The sequence below is a fragment of the Mauremys mutica genome, chromosome 2 (assembly GCF_020497125.1).
Source record: "Mauremys mutica isolate MM-2020 ecotype Southern chromosome 2, ASM2049712v1, whole genome shotgun sequence".
NCBI classification, from domain to species: Eukaryota; Metazoa; Chordata; order Testudines; family Geoemydidae; genus Mauremys; species Mauremys mutica.
Genome location: NC_059073.1, coordinates 208,029,549 through 208,050,237, shown reverse-complemented (window position 1 = coordinate 208,050,237; position 20,689 = coordinate 208,029,549). Strand labels below are relative to the sequence as shown.

General features: G+C 39.6%; 1 protein-coding gene across 12 annotated transcripts in view; it reads right to left on the bottom strand.

Annotated features, from left to right (window-relative positions):
• The window catches only part of LRRFIP2 (LRR binding FLII interacting protein 2), a 131,083-nt gene that overhangs the window by 105,926 nt on the left and 4,468 nt on the right, over nt 1-20,689 (bottom strand). For all 12 annotated transcript variants that reach the window (XM_045007768.1, XM_045007760.1, XM_045007756.1 and 9 more), the window contains exon 2: nt 13,721-13,874. In XM_045007768.1, coding sequence (XP_044863703.1) covers nt 13,721-13,810 — 90 coding nt within the window. In that variant the 5' untranslated portion in view covers nt 13,811-13,874. The remainder of the gene's footprint in view (nt 1-13,720; nt 13,875-20,689) is intronic.

Sequence of the window (20,689 nt, the reverse complement as noted above, 5' to 3'; positions counted from 1 at the left end):
CAATGGAATATTGCAGACCACAGCAAGAAGTGTTTAGCAGGATGCTCGGGCGGGGGGGAAGAGGGGGTGGCAATACTTTGAAGGATAGAGCTAAAATTCAGAGGGATCCTCTTAAATTGGAAAACTGGGCTATAGATAACAAAATGAAAATTCAACAAAGGAAAATGTAAGGTTCTATACTTAAGGAAGAAAAAACAAACGCACAAACACAGAATGGGGAAAAACTGGCTTGGCAGCATAACTACTGAGAAGGATCTTGGAGCTGTGGTGGATCACAACCTCAACATGAGTCAGCAATGCAACACTGCTGCAAAAAAAGCAAATGCAATTTTAGGTTTCATTAACAGAGGCATAGCATGCAAGTCACAAGAGGTGATAGTACTGCTCTATTTGGTGCTGATTAGGCTTCAGCTGGAGTACTGTTGTCCAATTTTGGTCACCAATGCATAGAAAGGATCTAGAGAAACTGAAAAGCATCCAGAGGCGAGTGACAAAGATGATCAAAGGGATGGAATGCAAGCCAACAAGCTCCCAGTGGCCGTGGCTTGCCATTCTCGGCCAATGGGAGCTGCAGGAAGCTGCAACTGTGGATGTGAACCTCAGCAAAATGTCTTGTGGCCCGCAATCAGATTACCCTCATGGGCAGCATGTGGCCCAAAAACCGCAGGTTGCCCACCACTGGTTTAGACACAACAAATCCTGCATCTTGGCAAGGGGCTAAACTACATGTGGTACCTTGCAGTCCCTTCTAACCCTATAGTTCTATGATATTAGCTAAAATGAATGTTAAATTTGCAGTAAATTTTCACCATATATAAAAAGGTCGTGTGTCCCATTATTTCACATATGGCCATGGCAATCTGTTTTTATCAATCATATTTATTATGGTTGTCCATAAATACGGCTTATCCACCATTTTCTTTTTGCATTTTCCTATTGTTTTCTTATTTTAAAAAATCCAAGAGATGTAATGTAGCACAGGTTGTGGAGCACTGATGTCATATATTTAGCTAAGGAGACAGGCAGCTGTGTTGTGCATTAGTTGCAGCTTCTTTAAGTTTCTTATATAGATCAAAGTAGAAAAAGTTGCAATAGTCCAGCCAACAGGGAATGAATTCTAACCTCTGTGGCTGTTTTGATTTGGTCTCACAGGCATGTACTGAGCCTTCTTGTTTGCTGGAGGTAAAGAGAGGCCCCTCCAGTGACTGCTGCTTTTTCTATAGTCCTTAACAAGTCCAGCATAACTCACAAAAGACATTTGCTCTTGACTGAGGAGAGTGGTAGCATTTTCCATCTCACTGAGGAACCTGCCTCCTCTTACCTCACCTTAGGGCTTTTCTGGGTTTCATTTTAAACCAGCTGCTCTTTATTCAGGCTCCAATCAGTGCGTCTTCAATGTATTATTGATAGTGCAGCCCATACCATTGTATTATTCCCTTAAGGGTTGTACATAGATGCTAAAGCAGGGGTCGGCAACCTTTCCAGCAGTGGTGTGCCGAGTCTTCATTTATTCACTCTAATTTAAGGTTTTGCATGCCAGCAATACATTTTAATGTTTTTAGAAGGTCTCTTTCTATAAGTCTATAATGTATAACTAAACTATTGTTGTATGTAAAGTAAATAAGGCTTTTAAAATGTTTAAGAAGCTTCATTTAAAATTAAATTAAAATGCAGAGACCCAGGAATGGTGGCCAGGATCCGGGCAGTATGAATGCCACTGAAAATCAGCTTGCGTGCCGACTTTGGCACCCATGCCATAGGTTGCCTACCCCTGTGTTAAAGGATTGAACCCTGGCTGAAAGGCTGTCACAAATTTATTCAGTGTTCTCAAGTTAGGATGAAAATTCCTCACAACAGTAAGTCATAGGGTTAGAGGGTGAAAGGAGACAAGCTGTGTCCAAAAACAGAGTACTCAGTCTACTAGTTAAAGTTGAAAAATTTCTTTTCAAAATCTGGTAAATGCTATAGTTGTGAAGGAATATCTACTGGCTTTGGTCATGACAACACCCTCATTTTATAAAAAATTCCTTATGCTGTAATCTGTAAGATTTACATGACAACTGCAGATGAGTCACTATTTCCAGATTAGTTTATCAAAACCAAAGAAAAGAATAGGTGCATAATTATGTTTTAGAGTTTGATTATACTACAGCTAAAGACAAAAATAGTAATCAAATGGTGAAGGAATAGGAGGCAAATTAATTGTAACTAATTTATACTGCCTGCCATATAAAAATGCCATGCCCTAATTTTAATTAACTCTCACCAAGACTACATTTCACATGTTTTACATACTCAGTTGAAATGGTTTCATATCAGTGCCAGCTCTGCCTAACAAGACACTTTTCAAAGCAGGAAAAAAAGGTACAGGAAATCTTATAATCCAGCCAGTTACTTTTTGACTTAAAGCCCTACTGTGTAACTTATCTGTAAACACAGCATGCAAACACACACAGACTTGCACACATTAGAGAAATCAAATGCATTCAAACAATTACCGGTAATCAGTCTATCAATAGATAGAAAGGGGGCCTGTGCATATTTAAATAAATCTGGCAAGAGACTGTACTATTAAAGATAGAAAATTAGGAAATGTACTCTCTCATATCCAGAATTCCCAGGTTTCCTTAAAAAAAAAAAAAAGTCAAAATCTGACCAAAAAGTGATTTTTCCACAAAAATTATATCCAAAATTCAAGAGAAGTAAACATTTTCAGTAAGATTTTAAGCATCCTAAGTAATTTGATGTTACCTTGACATTTAATCTGTGCAACTAACCTTCCCTACAAAACTGAAGACGGACAAGTTGACTACTTGGCTGAAACAATCAGCATTGTAGTCTTGGTTCATTGTGTAACCTTGCACAAGTTAATCTTGTTGTACCAGTTTTACCTTTTGCAAAATGGGGATAGCATTATCCACTTTTGTAACAAACTTTGAAATCACATTAAAATTCTTATAGTGCCAAATATCATGGGAGATATATTTTAATACATTTCTCATAAAACCTAATAACTTTTAAAAATATTGAAGTTATTTCAATTAAAACAACTGGTTTGACTGTAAACATTACACTGCATCTGCAGACACAGTAGCACTATTCTAATATATGAGTAGCAGAATGTAAAGTTGACTATAAACTAACAAATGAAAGTGACTAGTCTATCAATGACCCAAGATTAGCAAGTAACTAACTTTGACCTTTGGGGTACATATACATCAAGTTTTGTACTCTGTATTTAAGCACTGTGACCTTCATTGCCACCATTAAACTATGCTGGCCATTGCACAAATCAACTTTTAACCCACATATTAGCGAAGCTCTACTTGAAGGGGGGGGCGGGGAGGGGTCATCTCTATTCTTAGCAACCTAGAAAGACGGGGGGGAAAAAAAGTATGTAGTCCTGCTTATCAGGTAGCAAAAAACAATGAGAAGGGAAGATGTCCTCTAGATAGATAAAAGCTGATCGCTCCAACGATTTGTAATTTCATCTTCTCATCACCAAATGTCTGTTTGTTGGGCCTTCTCAGAATGTAAGCTGCTCCTTGTGCTGAAGAGGACACCTACACATCCTATCTGGTGCCAAGCACTCTGTAGATGCACACTGTAGATGCACATTGCGGAAAAATCTGTAGATCGAAGTTTTTTATTTAACAGATGGATTGCACAGAAATTAGGGAAGAGTCATTCTAATAATGTCAATACAAAGTATAGGATAAGATGAGCTAAAAGGAAGATGTACTTTAAGTATAAATAGAAAGTCTCACCAGAAACAAGTAAGTACTTAGACAATTCTATGGGTTCCCCTTTGGCAATTGAGTCACCTTTTGAAAACTGTGTAGTGGGCCCATATCCAAATAGTCCTAGACAATGGTCAGGGACAGTATCAAAACTACCATGCTGTGGTTAGTGAGACAGTTTGACTCTTAAAGCACCAAGAGAGAACATGCAGAGATTCCAGAAATAAGTACATTTTAAAGAAGTTTTCAATCCATTTAAATAACCTAATTTTATTGAAGCTGAATTGGTTCTATTATACTGTAGGGAAATACTTTTTTAGCCCTTTCAAGGAGAACATTAACTCAGTCCTCTTGCATTCAATTAAGTTGGCTAACGGCTGGACTATGACAGCCTGTATACTGGGCATGAAGATGGCTATGGTATTTTCTCTGAAGCAGTATATAAGAGCCTGATAGTTTTGCATGAACAAAGGGGCTAAACCACCTGACAGCATAAGGCACTATCATACAAGGTTTTAATAATACAAATTACTTTTACACCATTTTTAATAAGTTAGTTTCACTATTCTCTGTGCAGAAGTCAGTTTCCCATGTTTGTGCAGATCTTTCATCCAGCAAAATAGAACAAAGGTGTTTTTACAGAACATGAAAATATGACTGAAAAACCACAATTATCAGCAAAGTCATTGGCAGCTATAGCTAAAACTTTTTTTTTTTTTTTAAGGCTGACTAGGTTTTAAGTTGACAATCTCTAACTTAATACTGAAATGTGTTCTAAAATTAAGTTTCACCAATTTTGGAAAAAAATCTGAAAATGGTAGTTACATATTCATTCTAGTACTTCCTGTTCACATCCACTAATATGATCTAGTTACATAAAAAGTCACGGTAAGAAAGCATTTCAGTGGCAAAGTCAAGCACTCAAAAGTTAAGATATCCCAGAATTTAGGTTGCCCATGCAACCTCAATCCTTCCCCCTTGTATGTACACAATAGGATAGCCTTTAACTGCATCATTATTTTTCCCACCAGACCTCTCACCCCTTCAGCACACAGGATAGAGGTTGGTTTGGAAAATGAAGCAGCTGTTCAATATTTTTATCCTCACTTTCAGTTGGTGTCCAGTCTTATTTACAGCACACCATCCAAAACCTACAGTAAACACAGGATTTTTCATTTCCTCATGTTCACCATAGTATCTGAGCATCTCTCACAACAATTTCCACATCTTTACAGTGATGTAAGAGCATTATTTTCCCCATTTACAGATGGGAAAAGGACAAACTTGTCTAAGACCGCACAGTCGACCAGTGGCAGAGCCAGGATTAGAATTTCCACAGCCCTGGTGATCATTAAACTAGATTTTGCTGCCTTACTGGTAGAGGTGCTGAACGTCCAGAATCTCAGACTTCAGCTGCAGTTGAATGCTCAATATTTCTCCATGTTAGGCTGCGTCTCAAATTGTGTACCCAGGAAATGAGGTACACACAACTAGGACACCTATCAACATTTTGGTTAATGTCACTTGCTCAGCCCCGCAGAGATGGGCAGAGATGGGGATACAGCTGAGTTCTCTATGGCATCCGAATCCACAAGCAAGTGTCTTGAACAACTGCTTTGGAGGACAGGGTCATAATTCAAAATGATCTGGACAAATTGGAGGAATGGTCTGAGGTAAACAGGATGAAGTTTAACAACAACAAATGCAGAGTGCTCCACTTAGGAAGGAAAAATCAATTTCACACATACAAAATAGGAAGAGACTGTCTAGGAAGGAGTATGGCAGAAAGGGATCTAGGGGTTATAGTGGACCACAAGCTAAATATGAGTCAGCAGTGTGATGCTGTTGCAAAAAAAGCAAACGTGATTCTGGGATGCATTAACAGGTGTGCTGTGAGCAAGACACGAGAAGTCATTCTTCCACTCTACTCTGTGCTGGTTAGGCCTCAACTGGAGTATTGTGTCCAGTTCTAGGCACCACATTTCAAGAAAGATGTGGAGAAATTGGAGAGGGTCTAGAGAAGAGCTACAAGAATGATTAAAGGTCTCGAGAACATGACCTATGAAGGAAGGCTGAAAGAATTGGGTTTGTTTAGTTTGGAAAAGAGAAGACAGAGGGGACACGATAGCAGTTTTCAGGTATCTAAAAGGGTGTTATAAGAAGGAGGGAGAAAACTTGTTCTATCCTTAGGGGCTAAGGTGAACAAGAAGCAATGGGCTTAAACTGCAGCAAGGGAGGTTTGGGTTGGACATTAGGAAAAAGTTCCTAACTGTCAGGGTGGTTAAACACTGGAATAAATTGCTTAGGGAGGTTGTGGAATCTCCATCTCTGGAGATATTTAAGAGTAGGTTAGATAAATGTCTATCAGGGATGGTCTAGACAGTATTTGGGCCCTGCCATGAAGGCAGGGGACTGGACTCAATGACCTCTCGAGATCCCTACCAGTCCTAGAATCTATGAATCTGTTTTAGAGTTCATAGACTCATAGACTTTAAGGTCAGAAGGGACCATTATGATCATCTAGTCTGACCTCCTGCACAATGCAGGCCACAGAATCTCACCCACCCACTCCTGTAACAAACCCCTAACCTATGTCTGAGTTATTGAAGTCCTAGAGCTGAGTAACTCCAAACCCTCAAAAGGCTTACACTGTAGATTGTACCTCATGAGGAAAGCCCACAACTACTGATGTAGTTACTGAATGAGATATAGCAACAGTTACTCCAGTGAGGCCAGGAAGCTGATTTCGGTGACTAGTTAACCCTTGTTATGCAGAGTGGCATACTCCTCCTTTGTATGAGGCAGCCCTTGTTGGCAAAGATGTGAACTTTTCATAACTAAGGAAGTCATACCTAGCCATCATGACCTTGTAATTAACAACACAGAACTGCAAGCTAGCAGAGGAGTACGACTTACGGTCAATAAATCAAGTCTGGCAGGTTCACTGTGTTTTGGAGTGGTTTTGTCCTGACAACTTTTGACTAGCAACTGCCACTGTTGATGATGATATTGGCTGCATATAAGAGAACTCAGCCCCGTAAAATGGAACTTGATACTTTTCATCCACTTTGCTGGATGTGGGAAGCACTATAGGCAAGATCACTCGTGTAAGGTCCATAATGGCCTCGTTCATGAGAAGGGCCATCTTCCCTGAAGAAGACGACTGTAGGCTATTGATCAGTTTATGGATAGATTCCTGACCTCCTCCATTGGGATTTGTAAGGAGTTAGAGACTGTCTTCTGGCGGTCCTGAAATCACCTAAAATTGTTTAAGGCGTACTTAGGGGAACCACAGCATCACTTGGGCATGAGGAAATCATAATGGGCCCAAACAGATTAACCAGAAGAACTGTGACATCACCTAAATGTGAGGACATGCCAGAGGAAGTCTGAGCAGGTGGATGCAACCTGACATCGCCATGGCTGTAGAAGGAGAAGCCGTAGAGTAACAAGGCCTGTCTGGGTAGTTCTATCTTCCCTGAGCAGACCAAGGTACCTAGTATGGGCACATGGGCATTAACGGATCAGAGCCTAGTGGCCATGGTGTCAGGAACCATGGCCCATGTCCTGTTTAGTGGGCTGAGGAAGGTGGAGATGACCTTCTGTGAGAGTACATATGGGAATGTTCCATTCCCTAGCCATCATGTGAAGCCACCCAAGAGGACAATGAAAAAGGAACATGCCAACTCCATAGGTGGTGCCATACATGTGGGCATTGCTGGTAACAGCAAAGAGGTACTTTTCACTATAGACAGAGTGTGTCCTGGTGCCACCAGCAATACAGATGTGGACAGCAAGGGAGATTTCGGTTTGTGCAGCACTAGGACGACTGTCAATGCAGTATGGCACCAAGGGATCAACAACAGAGACTGTGCCATGACATCATGGTGAATATCTAGAGATTACTACTGTTGTCTGTGAATATCTAGAGATTACTACTGTTGTCTGTTGTCTGAAAAAGCCTTTGTTGGTGCCAATGTTAAAGAGCTGGAGGTTAACAGAGTTAAGTTCTTCAGTTAAAGTTTTCTGCGGAGCCACTTTGGATAACTCATTTAGATTCAGCATTGGCAGGAACCACATGGGACTGCAAAGTCTTGAAAGTAGAGCCGCACAGGGAAGAACTCCTCGTGGCCTCCACCTTCTCTGATGATCTTTTATTATGTTTGGCCACTCTAGAAGCCCCATGAGTCCACGAGCCAGCACTTGATCACTTCAACACTGGGAAGTCATGTACAGTGGTGTCCTGAGATCTAGGAGCTGATGCCAGCTTCATGGACTTGCCTGTCAGATATACCTGTAGTCAAGCCTACAGGATTTACAACTCCCATAAGCAGGCTAGGCATTTAGTTGCCCATCATTTTAAAAGCATGGCACCCTCAAACAAGAGACAGTTTTTGAATCTGGGAGATCTGGAAGAATTAGGAGATAGTGAAAGGAACTGAATGGTGGTTGGTGCGCTTTGCCCTTTCATGCCCTTGACATGAAGCAGGAAGGGCCACATGCATCCTGGAGATGGTGTGAAAGCAGGGCTTCTGCTTCCTCAACTATGGGCCACTGTTCCGGGAAGAAGAGGTTTGCTGAAAACAGATGAGGTCCACGTGACCAAGACGGGGAAGAGCATCTTCGCACACTGACTTGCCAACTTAGCAGCAGGGCTTTAAACTAGGTTCAAAGTGGGCAGGTGACAAAAGTCCACAGGTAAGCATAAAAAAAGTGGTCTTAACAGAGGGATAGTTGTTTGGGGTGACATTGAAAATTACAATACAGTCACAGGAGCAATAAAAAGGAAATTAGTGGGGGAAACTGCTTAACATCTTAGATGTCTATACATGAATGCAAGGAGTATGGGTAATAAACAAGAACTGGAGCATTAGTCTGTAAAATAAAGTATAATTGAATTGGCATCACAGAAACTTGGTGGGATAAGTTCTGTGACTTGAATATTGGCATAGAGGGTTATGGGTTGATCAGGAAGGACAGACAGGATAAAAAGGAAGGAGGTGTTGCATTTTACATCAAGAATACATACACCTGTTCGGAGGTCCAGAAGGAAGAGAGAGGCAGACCAGTTGAAAGTCTCTGGGTAAAAATAAAAGGGGTAAAATATGGTTGGGATCTACTCCAGAGCACCAAACAAGGAAGGAGGCAGCGGTGGTGGCATTTCTAGGACAAACAGAAATATCCAAAACACAACACCTGGTAACAACAACAAAACATAATATTTCCAAAAAGTTCTTGGACTGTATTGGGAACAACTTTTTGTTTCAGCAAATAGAGGAAGAAATCAAAGGGACTGCCATTTCAGCCTTGATTGTGACTAACAAGGAGGAACTGGTAACAAATCTGAAGGTGGAAGGCAATTTGGGTGAAAGTGACCATGAAATGATAGATTTCCACGATGCTAAGAAAAGGAAGTAGCAAGAGCAGCAGAATAAGGATAATGGACTTCAAACAGGCAGACTGACAGACACAGAGAACTGGTAGGTAGGGTCCCATGGAAGAAAAATCTAAGGGAAAAAGGAGTTCAGGTGAGCTGGCAGTTTCTCATGGCAAGAATATTAAAGGCACAACTGCAAACTATTCCAATGCAAAGGAAAGACAGGAAGAACAGGAAGAGGTCAACGTTGCTCTTAATGATCTAAAAATAAAAAAGGAATTCTAAAATAGTATAAACATGAACAAAAGCTAATGAGGAGTATAAAAGAATAGCACAAGAAAGTAGGGACAAAATCTGAAAAGCTAAGGAACAAAATGTGTTACCTTAGCAAGAGAAAAAAGGCAATAAGAAGAGGTTTTTTAAATACATTAGGAACAAGAAAAGGCAAAGGAAAGTATAGGCCCTCTACTTAGCAGGGAAAAGAGTTAATAACTAGGGCTGTCAAGTGATTAAAAGAATTAATCGTGATTAAAACTTTAATCACAGTGTTAAACAATAATAAAATACCATTTATTTAAATATTTAGAATGTTTTCTATATTTTAAAACATATGCTGGGGCTTCTCCCTGGCCAAGCTGGGGCTTTGTGGGCCCCCACTCCCTCAATGGAGCTACAGGCTGGGGCTTCAGTCTCCCCACTGCTGATGCCTCCCTCTCTACAGGCATTAACTGTGATTAATTGACAGACCTACTTATAACTGATGACTAAGGCTACAATTTTGTCATGGAGACTGCCAAAGTAATGGAATCCACCAGGGTCCCTCCCCAAAACTCCCAGATGCTGCGAGCAGCAGGGACCCCACAGCTCTGAGCGGCTGGTGGCACGGGACCCTGGAGCTCTGAGCCCCCAGGAGGTTCCCACAGCTGGTCCCCGCAGGGTACCCGCAGCTGCCAGGGGCTGTGTGGGGACCCCACAGCTCCCCATTTTGTCATGGATATTTTTAGTAAAAGTCAGGGACAGGTCATGGGCTTCCTGAATTTTCTTTATTGCCCATGACCTATCTGTGACTTTTACTAAAATAAATAAAATAAATAAATCCATGACAAAATCTTAGCCTCACTGATGACATCAAGAAGGCTGAGGTGTTTAATGCCTGTTTTGCTTCAGTTTTCAATTAAAAGCTTAATAGTGACCAGATACTCAACAGAATTAATATTAACAAGGGGGACGGAACACAGGCCAGAAGAGGAAAAATGTTAAAGAATATTTAGATTATTTGGACATATTCAAGACGGCAGGGTTTTATGAAATGAATGCTAGGACACTTAAGGAATTAGCTGAAGCAATCTCACAACCGTTAGCAATTATTTTTGAGCACTTCTGGAGGACAGGTGAGATCCCAACTTCAATACTTGGAAAGATATTGGAATAAATTATTAAACAGCTTGCGAACACCTTAGCAAATACGGGGTTATAAGGAACAGTCACCATGGATTTGTCAAAAACAAATCATTCCAAATCAACCTCATTTCCTTCTTTTACAGGGTTACTGGCCTAGTGAATAGGGGAAGCAGTAGCCTTATATCCCTGCAAGCCCAACTGAATTAAAAATGTGTGCACTTAGTCTTCTTTCTAAATGCCCCTGCTTATAGACTGTGATATTGGCAGGTACATGTAAGCTATTTTCATGACCACACGCTATAATGTCACAAAAACAGAACAATGTGTTCTTCACTACAGAATCCATAAGACAGAAATTGGAAGCTCCAGTGCAATCCAAAATATCTGAATTAATATTCTATCAAATTCAGGGCCCCATAGAACTTGGCAGTTAATTTGCCATAGACCAACCGTGCTCACAACTTCAAGCTGACAGTGGGGAAAGAGTGCAGAACCTCACCTCCAAAACCACAGGACAGCTTAAGAAAAAGGAAGATCTTCTCTAGCTGTTTGCAAAGTGGGACCAGTTTTTCCACATATGGGGCCAGTTTTTCCACATATGGGGCCAGATCTCTAAAAGAAGTCAGCTCTTATTTAGGCACCTAAATAAGATTAAGTATATCTTGATTTTAGTGCAGTTCCACATGACATTCTCATAAGCAAACTAGGGAAATACAATCTAGATAAAATTAATAAGGTGAGTGCTTAGCCGGTTGAAAGACCATACTCAAAACAGTAAGTATCAATGATTTGCTGGGAAGATGTAAGCAATGGGGTCTCACAAGGGTTAGTTTTGGGTCTGGTACTATTCAACATTTTCATTAATGACTTGGACAATGCGGTGGAGTGTGTGCTTATAATATTTGCAGATGACCCCAAGCTGGGAGGGTTTGCAAAAAAAAAAAAATACCCAACAACAAAAACCTGGGAATGCTTAGTCTTGCGAAAAGACGACTGAGGGGGGACCCAACAACAGTCTTTAAACATGTTAAGAGCTGTTATAAAGAGGATGGGGATCACTTGTTCTCCATATCCACTGAAGGCAGAACAAGAAGTAATGATCTTAATCTGCCGCATGGGATATTTAGGTTAGATATTAGGGTAGTTAAGCTCTGGAACAGGCTTCCACGGGAGGTGGATAGAGTGCCTATCATTGGAGGTTTTTAGAACAGGTTGGACAAACACCTGTCAACCATGGTCTAGGTTTACCTGGTCCTGCTTCAGCAAAGGAAATTGGACTTAATCCTTTCAACTCCTACATTTCTATGACTATATGAATCTCAGGTGGCACATGCACCACATGGAAACTGTTGGCCAAACTCAAGCACTTGGCAGGGGGGGAGGGGCGGGGGAAGAGTGTAGAATCCTTCCCCACATGATGCCCCCAGAGAAGGGGTAATGGGTAGCCAGGGCCCTGTGCTAAGTCCAAGGAGCCTGGCTGGCTTCGCTCTTTTTACCCCTCCTCCCAGAAAAGTTGCCTTCTCCTGGTATTCCTAGTCGGTTTCTTGCTGCTGCTTTGATGGTAGCACAACCTTTTAGAACGCTCATGTTCAGTTATTTTAACATGCTGACAACAAGGGACAAAGAGGAAACAGCAATTTTAAAAAGTCTCTCTCAAACCTGAATTGAATTTCATGAGGCCAAGAAAAGGTATTTTTCTGATCCCAAAACTTTCTCTCTGACAAATTTCAAAGGCCTGCTGTGAACAATGAAGGCATCAGAACTTTTCTTAACAAGGTCCCCAGAAACTTTTGTAGTGGAAAGTGTTGGACAACCTAAATGTAGGGATCACTGTGAGCTTTCCTATTATGCTCATTCACTACCCTACAAGTTTAGGAGCATTATTTTACTTCAGCTCTTTCAATATTTGATAGTGAGGAACTGCTACTATATTGCCAAAAACTGTGATTATGTAACTATTTTATCTTATGAAATGTGATTAAATGGAGATGTTCTCTGTTTACTATGGTTTCACAGTATAAAGATGACCAAATTCTGCCCTCAGATTACCATTGCAAACCCACTTAAGTCAACAGGATTGCATGGGTATAACTAAGCGCAAAATTTGGCTCAATCTTTCTCTATTCCCTTCTGCACTATGAGCACTAAGGTCCTTGCCTTCCAGTAAATCCCAGTTCCTTTCATACTAGATCCATTCCCAGTCAGTAAATCCTAGTCTCCTATTTATATACCTCCAATACCTGATGCAGGTTTAAAACAAATAAAAGGAAGTTCTTCTTCACGCAGCGCACAGTCAACTTGTGGAACTCCTTACCTGAGGAGGTTGTGAAGGCTAGGACTATAACAATGTTTAAAAGGGGACTGGATAAATTCATGGTGACTAAGTCCATAAATGGCTATTAGCTAGGATGGGTAAGAATGGTGTCCCTAGCCTCTGTTCGTCAGAGGATGGAGATGGATGGCAGGAGAGAGATCACTTGATCATTGCCTGTTAGGTTCACTCCCTCTGGGGCACCTGGCATTGGCCACTGTCGGTAGACAGATACTGGGCTAGATGGACTTTTGGTCTGACCCAGTACGGCCATTCTTATGTTCTTATGATGCTTAGTAGGACCAAATTCCTCCCTGCATCAATTTCTTCTTAAGACTCTTACCAACTTCCAGTTGCTTGCCTCTTGCAAATATGCATCTCCCAGTCATCTACAAATGAAGGTATTTTCAGCTAACAATTGTGGTCCAGAAAATTTTAAACCCAATTTATATTCCTGAATAATTTTGAAAATTATGAACTTCCCCTGAAAGTTATAACACAGAATTTCATGTGCAATATCCACTAGAATTCAACATAAACAACCCAAAGCATGGTATAAATCACAGGAGAGATGAATATAGATTTTCAAAACATTTTTGGACTAACAGCCATTTCTTTGAAAAACACGTAACCAATTACTTTAGAATAAATGAGTAAGATCTACAATACACTTTTAAACTAAGCTAAAATATATTACTGTAACATTTTATTTAAGGTACTACGTATTTAAATATTTCCATTTTTATAACAACAATTGTCAAATACCTGCAACTATTTATTCTTACCACTTTAAGAACTATGCATTAAACAGCTTTAATTTTTATGGCTGCATTCTGAGTTAAACAATTTTCATTTGTACTTTATATGTTAGATAATTTAATATTTACAGACCTCTCTGGCAATGTGACTCAAGGCTTCATCTTCTGCAGAGAATCTGTCTTTTACTGGAGTTCTTTTCCTCCCCGATCCAGGAGTCCCCATTTTTATTCTCTAGTTTCTAGATTTCTTTTGCAAGAATAAACTGGTAAAAACTCAACTTTCAGATCTGAAATAAAAAGCATAAATATTATCAGGTTTGTTGATTCTTTATATGTAACACACTCAGCACTTAAGAAGTCTACCTGCCATGGTAAGATTTCTCTGGCATTTTTTTTCCCCAAGGAAGAACAACAGGGGAATTTCACTAGAAAGTCACCACAGGTCTTGCAGAATCTCAGCTTTCATTTTAGAAAAATATCTTGCCCTTATGGTCATAGAGACTACATTCTATTTGCATTCAACAGAATTCTTAAGTCTGCAGGAAGCTCCAATACCTTTGCTGATGCACATAGTTTTGCCAAGCAGCAACTTGCCATTGTCAGTATCTTGTCACTTTTCACTACTACTATTCAGAATCCCATAGGCAGTATTTAAGCTCTCACAAACATTAATTTCATTCTACTGCTGCTAGGAAGAGTCATAAGCAACAGTAGATCCAAATATTGAAGCTATTCGCTGAGGTGGGGAAGGTGAAAAAGGGTTAGGGACTAAAGTAGAAAAAAATGCCCCCTTCACAACAGGCTAGAAGTAGGCTAGTAGACATACACACACCCTTCATTGCAGCCAGAAGGCCGGATGAGAAGAGAGACATCATGGCTGCTCTGATGATGAAAGAGAAAAAGAACACAATTTTGTTTCAAGCAGACAGAGGGGCGGGGTTTGGGGAGGGCATTAAAGGGAAGAAAGCTCAGACACTTATTATATATTTAAAGTTTAAGATTTTTTTGGTCAAAAAGTTTGCTCTGGAGCATGAGAAATTTAATATGCGAAGTAATGGCTCACAAAATATTTAACTGTAAGTTCTCTTTAGTAAATATTTTTATTGAAACTGCTGAGACGACCTTAAGTTAAATGTTAAAGCTATCATAAAATCATTGTAATAGGGAAATATAAAATAACATGAACTTTGTTCAAGAGGGTGGAGCATTACAATTCTTAGCTGCTTTTCTTCTATGAGTTGCAGGATTAGAGAAGGAACTTTAAACTTACTTTTTATTGTATGGTACCGTATACAGCATAAATAGTATCCTATAGTATACACCATGACTATAGAACTTGCACAGATTAATCTTGTTTTAAAAATTCCTGTTATTCAGATTTACTGAAATTATATGAAAGATGTAATGAAATTTCCCTTTAATGCTCTGATGCATTTAGAATTCAGAACACCTGAATGACTATTTTATATATACAGCATTTATTATAGGCATTATTAGGCTGACTGGCAAAGCTGCATTCCACCTTCAAACCTATATTCAGGTTTTAAATAGGGTGACCTGGGAGGAATCAATCTGTCAAAATAAAGATTGCAAGTGCCAGGAAAGCAAATACAGCAAGCTGCTCCTCTCAACCAACAGAAGAATCCTTATCTGTAATGGCAACATGCTTAACATTTCTGCTCCATTTATTCCGTGCCCTGAAATGCTTCTGCCATTTTAACAAAAACAGAAAGAAAAATCTCTATTAAATGTTAATACTCTCCCATACAGACCTTTTACTTCCACAAAAACCTTGCGGGGAGGGGGGCAGAAGGGGGATAAACTACGTAGCACAACAACAACAACAGAACTTTTGGTGCTACAACAACATTCACACTTAAGGTTTCTCAAAACAGCTGTACAAAATAGATACTAGTAGCACCGTGATTATATAGATAGAAGTGGTAGCACCATTCAATAGCTAACACACAAAGCCTTTAACATTAGAATGTACACCTCTACCCCGATAGAACGCTGTCCTCAGGAGCCAAAAAATCTTATCGTGTTATAGGTGAAACCGCGTTATATCGAATTTGCTTTGATCCTCCGGAGCGAGCAGCCCCGCCTCTCTGGAGCACTGCTTTACCGCTTTATATCCGAATTTGTGTTATATCGGGGTAGAGGTGTAATTTACTGAGAAGAGAGTTTGACAAGACACCATTTTTCTATTCCAGTAACAGAAAAAGTCTATCATCAAATGCCCCCTCAAAGATAACTAGCTTGGCATATAAGAGGGTAACACAAATATCAGCTTTTCCCTACAACTATTTCATGTTATCACTTTGTTCATTTCTTTTTCTATTCCTTTACATTCTCTCCTGTTATATCTACATGTATACACTTAACCTAAAAATGCCTTCCACCCCACTTCCCTGGGAAAGAACCCTACTCTCAGTCCCAAATACTATGATCTTCTGATTCCAGACTATACTGCAAAAGCTCTCTTCATGATGTTCCCTCAGGATACAAACATATTTTAGGCCACACCACTAATCACCTCCAATGGTGCCACCTGTTCTGATGCCTGGATCTATGCCTAGAGAGTTGGTACCACATACACGCAAGGCATTTAGATGAGAGAATTCTATAAACAGACAAACCATCACTTGCCTTAACTCTTTTCAAAGAATGCCACAGGGTCTTTAAATGCCATCTGAACAGAGTGATTTTTGTTTAATGTCTCATCCAAACATGAGTGCTAAAAGATCAACAGAAACCCCACTATATAGCACTGGATTGTCAGGATACCATATGAGTACAGTTCTTGCTTTGGGATAACAACCACCAGCAACAATATGGATCTCAAGTACCAAGCAGAAGACACAAAAAAGTAATTTGTATCTTAAAGAGGTCGAACCATTCATTCTTGGAGAGCAAAGCTGTGCTATTTACACATTCTTCACACGGTATGAAGCTTCCAGTGCAAGACTAGCAGTTGAAGTGTTTGAACTGCTAACCTCTCCACACAACAGGAAGCAGAACATTTGAACCATAGGGTGTGCATGATCTGTACAGCCTACCGATGCTTTCACCTGTCTAGGTTTGGGTGTGGTGTTGATTTTATTATGGGTTTTTTTTTAGAAAGACATGTTCATATGAAACCTACATTGACAGGTTAGTTTTTAAATGTATAGGGAGAGCGTCTGTATAACCAAGCACCTCTGTGGATAAACAAAAAACAAAATTATATACATAGATTCATACATTTTAAGACTAGAGGGAACCACTATAATCATTTCCTGTATAACAGCTATGACTGAATTTCACCAAGTGATTCCTGCTTTACGCCCATAACTTTTTGTTGCACTAACGCATGCCTTATTGACATTCAGTCTTGATTTAAAAACTCCAAAGAGAACCCACCACATCCCTAAGTAGTTTCAATAGTTAATTACCCTCACTATTAGAAATGTTTGCCTTATTCCCCATTTGAATTTATCTAGCTTCATCCTCCTGACACAGAATCTTGTTATGACTTTGTCTACTAAAATGAAGATCCTATATCATCAGAAATCTTCTCTCCCTGTACTTAGACTGTGATCAAGTCTCCTTTCTCTGGTTCAACTAAACAGACTGACCTTCTTTAGTCTATTACTGCAGTGCAGGTTTTCCAGACTTCAAATGTTCTTGGAGGTCTTTTCTGAACTTTTTCCAACTGTCAACATCATTTTTAAAGTGTCAACACCAGAAATGGGCACAGTATTGCAGCAGTGATCTCACCAATGCCATATTTGTGGTAAGAGCATCTCCCTACTTCAGTGATATTCCCCTCACTTATAAATCCAAGGATCACATTTGCTCTCTTAGCCACCCCACCACACAGGAAGCACATGTTCAGTTGATTATCCACCATGACCCATAAAGTTTCTTTTGGAGTCACTACTTTCAAAAATATAGTCCCCTGATCCTGTGTGACCTACATTCTTTGCTCCTAGGTGTATGACCTCACATTTAGCTGTATGACACACAAAAGTAAAAGAACATTACTTCATAAGAAGATGCCTAAACTATGATGGGAAGAAGGTGAGTAACACTCGGTGATAGCTTTAAAGAAGCAGAATTACAAGGCAAGTATTTTTTCTCTCTCTGCAGATACCATATGCACCAGCTTTCCACTCTTGCAGAATAACTAGTGTGTGGGATGTTCCAAACTAGTGTGACAACAAACAAAGCAACAAGTAAACTAAGCAAGACAGAGTGGATTGATTTAAATCAAGCAATTTAAATCACCAAGTGGAAATCCTTGATTTAAATCAATTTTAATCAAATTTTCAATTTGTACTTCAGTTATTTTCTAAAGAAAGATGCTTTCTTATTGGTTGAGATCATTAAAACATGTTGATTTACAACTGAACAGAGCCTTTACACTAGATTTAGTAAATCTTTTTGCTACCTAGGAGGTACGCTATAACGATATGTTTATTTAAGCAATTGTATAGCTTAATATTTTCAGCTTCTTATTAACTGTATACTTTTAGTATGTTAGAAAATGGTGAATGATACATTGCCTAATTACTAGAAAACTTTTTGCTCATTTGTGTCAAGCTGCATTAGGATTTAACTGGAATTAAACAAAATAACCTTAAAATGTTTTAGATACAAAACATGATCAAAATATGTTTCATATTTATAACAATGATTTATTAAACAGATGGATTAACTGTAAGTGAATTAAACTGATTATTTCAGGTCAGCCTAGGAACATTGTCAAATATGCTTAAGTGAAAGTGCCTGGAGCTTAAGTTCCTACTCTTTTGAAAATGAGAGCCTCTTAAATTACTTAGGCTGACCTATTGTGCCATATTTATAAAGCTTAACCTCAAAAGTTAAATTTTCCCTTGATTCTTTCTTTATATAGAAAAGCAACCTTTAACTCAACGTTTTTAACAGAGGGTCATGGTTTCAGCATATTTATTTTTAATTAAAAGTTTTAAGAGATAATAAATTTAGTCCATAACATAGTTTGTATTAAATTCATATTTCATTTTAGACAGTTTTAAAAAAGTAAAAATCAAATTTTTAAATTTTTTCTTTTAACAAAAAAACAAAATCAATTTTTATCCATCCTGCTGAATATAGTTTAAGCACAGGTGTGGGAGCCAGGACTGGTGGAGTTCTGTTCCCAACTCTGCCACTGACTCTCTGGCCTTATCTACACAAGGGAAATCTTGCAAAGATTTCTCACCACTGCTTATACTAGTCCAGCTCCACCAGTGACAACAATGTTGAGAAACCTTGTGTAGGCAGCTACCCGCATTTCAAGTACCTGTTAACTAGACCTTCTCCGGACTTGGTTAAATATTCTGGTGCTTAAAATGTGATGTCAACTGGTGGCTGATCTACACTAAGATTCTCAAAGTTGCTACCCCCAGTGGAGGTAAACCAGAGTTAATTTGTAGTATGTCCCTAATGGAGATGGGAAATGCTATATAGATACAAAGTTGCTTATCAGAGTGTAACTCTGGTTTATGTATACAGACATCCTCCTGGAGATAAGACATGCTATTGCCATTGTTGCAGAGAGGGAGAGGGGATAACTTGGAAATTAAAAGGAAAAATCCTATTCTGATACTATGACAGATAATAGGGCCAAATTCACCACTGGTGTAAATCGTGTAATTATTGACTTCAGTGAGGTCCAAGCCACATATGCTAACAGTGAGTTTGGCTTGAGAGTGGGAGGAAGAATACCAAGTGTAGAGACTTTTTTTTTTAAATAAACCAACAATAGCTCTTTGCTTATTCTGTGACAAAGAACTACACAGTTAAATTAATCTGATTCACAGTTAATTCTTGTATTTATGTGGTGGAGCTGCAATACTGTGCATTTTACTAGTATTATATTTTACTTGTAGTGTGCTATAAGTTTTCATGGGGGCCTCAGAAGGCCTGTCAGACAAATAACTGTTCTGTGGAGTTTACAATCTAAACAGGATGAATACAATTTAAATAATTAAAAGACCGGGTAGGAGCAGAGAGTCATAACTGATCTGTGGTGGCTCAGGGTTTCCCCCAATATCTAAAGTGCCGTTCATCCAGCAATCTCAAAAGGAACAGATGTGATATCTTTACTCACATTGAGTAGTACTGTACCTTACTCTGATTAGTTTCCTTGTTTTTAATGGAACATGGTTGGAATTTGGAATTGTGATTTGTCACATGGTTAGAGCCCTGTGGGGGAAAAAAATCAATTCCAAATACTAGGTGGAAATAATGAAAACAGCTCTGTATCTATTGTTAGAGAAATTGTGAGAGATGGAAGCCAGCATCCATGCACACTGGTCTTGTGCTCAGTACTAGCAGTGCACGTTCCAAGTGGCAATGCTGGCTACTGTGCCTTGCAAAAGACAAAAAGAAGAGATGGAGTCAGACAACTTTAGAATGGGGTACATAAAGGGGTCCCTGAGGGCTGTCTGTACCACACTGCAACTTTCCCCCCACTTGAAGCTGCATATCCTTCTGCTAGATTGCTTTCATGCAGCCAGGCCTCAAGCCACGTGGCTGGATATACCATACCTAATAATTTTAACCCTGTCAGTAATCAAACTGCTACTGAGAGGGCTCCTGCACTGGGACAGAAGAAGATACTTTTTGGGGATGATCCAAAGCCAGATTCTCAGCATGATGGTATAAGCATGGCTAGCTATAAACATAAAACAAACACACACAAACACAAATCTGTTTTATGGGCTAGCATTGGGCTATGAGGATCACTTAACATTTGACATGCCTGAGCTTTTCCAGGACTTAGCTACCAGAGGTATCTGTAAAAAGCCCACCGGAGCCTCTTTCCACAAAAGGATGAAGACAACATCACCTGTTAATACTTTCTTTTCTTGTTACAAAGTGCAGAAGACCGCTCAGCCTATTGTTCAAGTCAATGGCTAAGAAATTCACTGTCAATGTGCCCCACTGGAAGGTCTAATACATCACTCTCACTGGTCCTGAGACCACTCGTCCTAAATCATGTTCCCTACCACGAGACTCTGTGCTCAGTTCTATGTACCAGTGCTTCCTTGTGCTATGCCAGTCTCTGAGAAACAAGGCTAGTCGTTGGACAGCT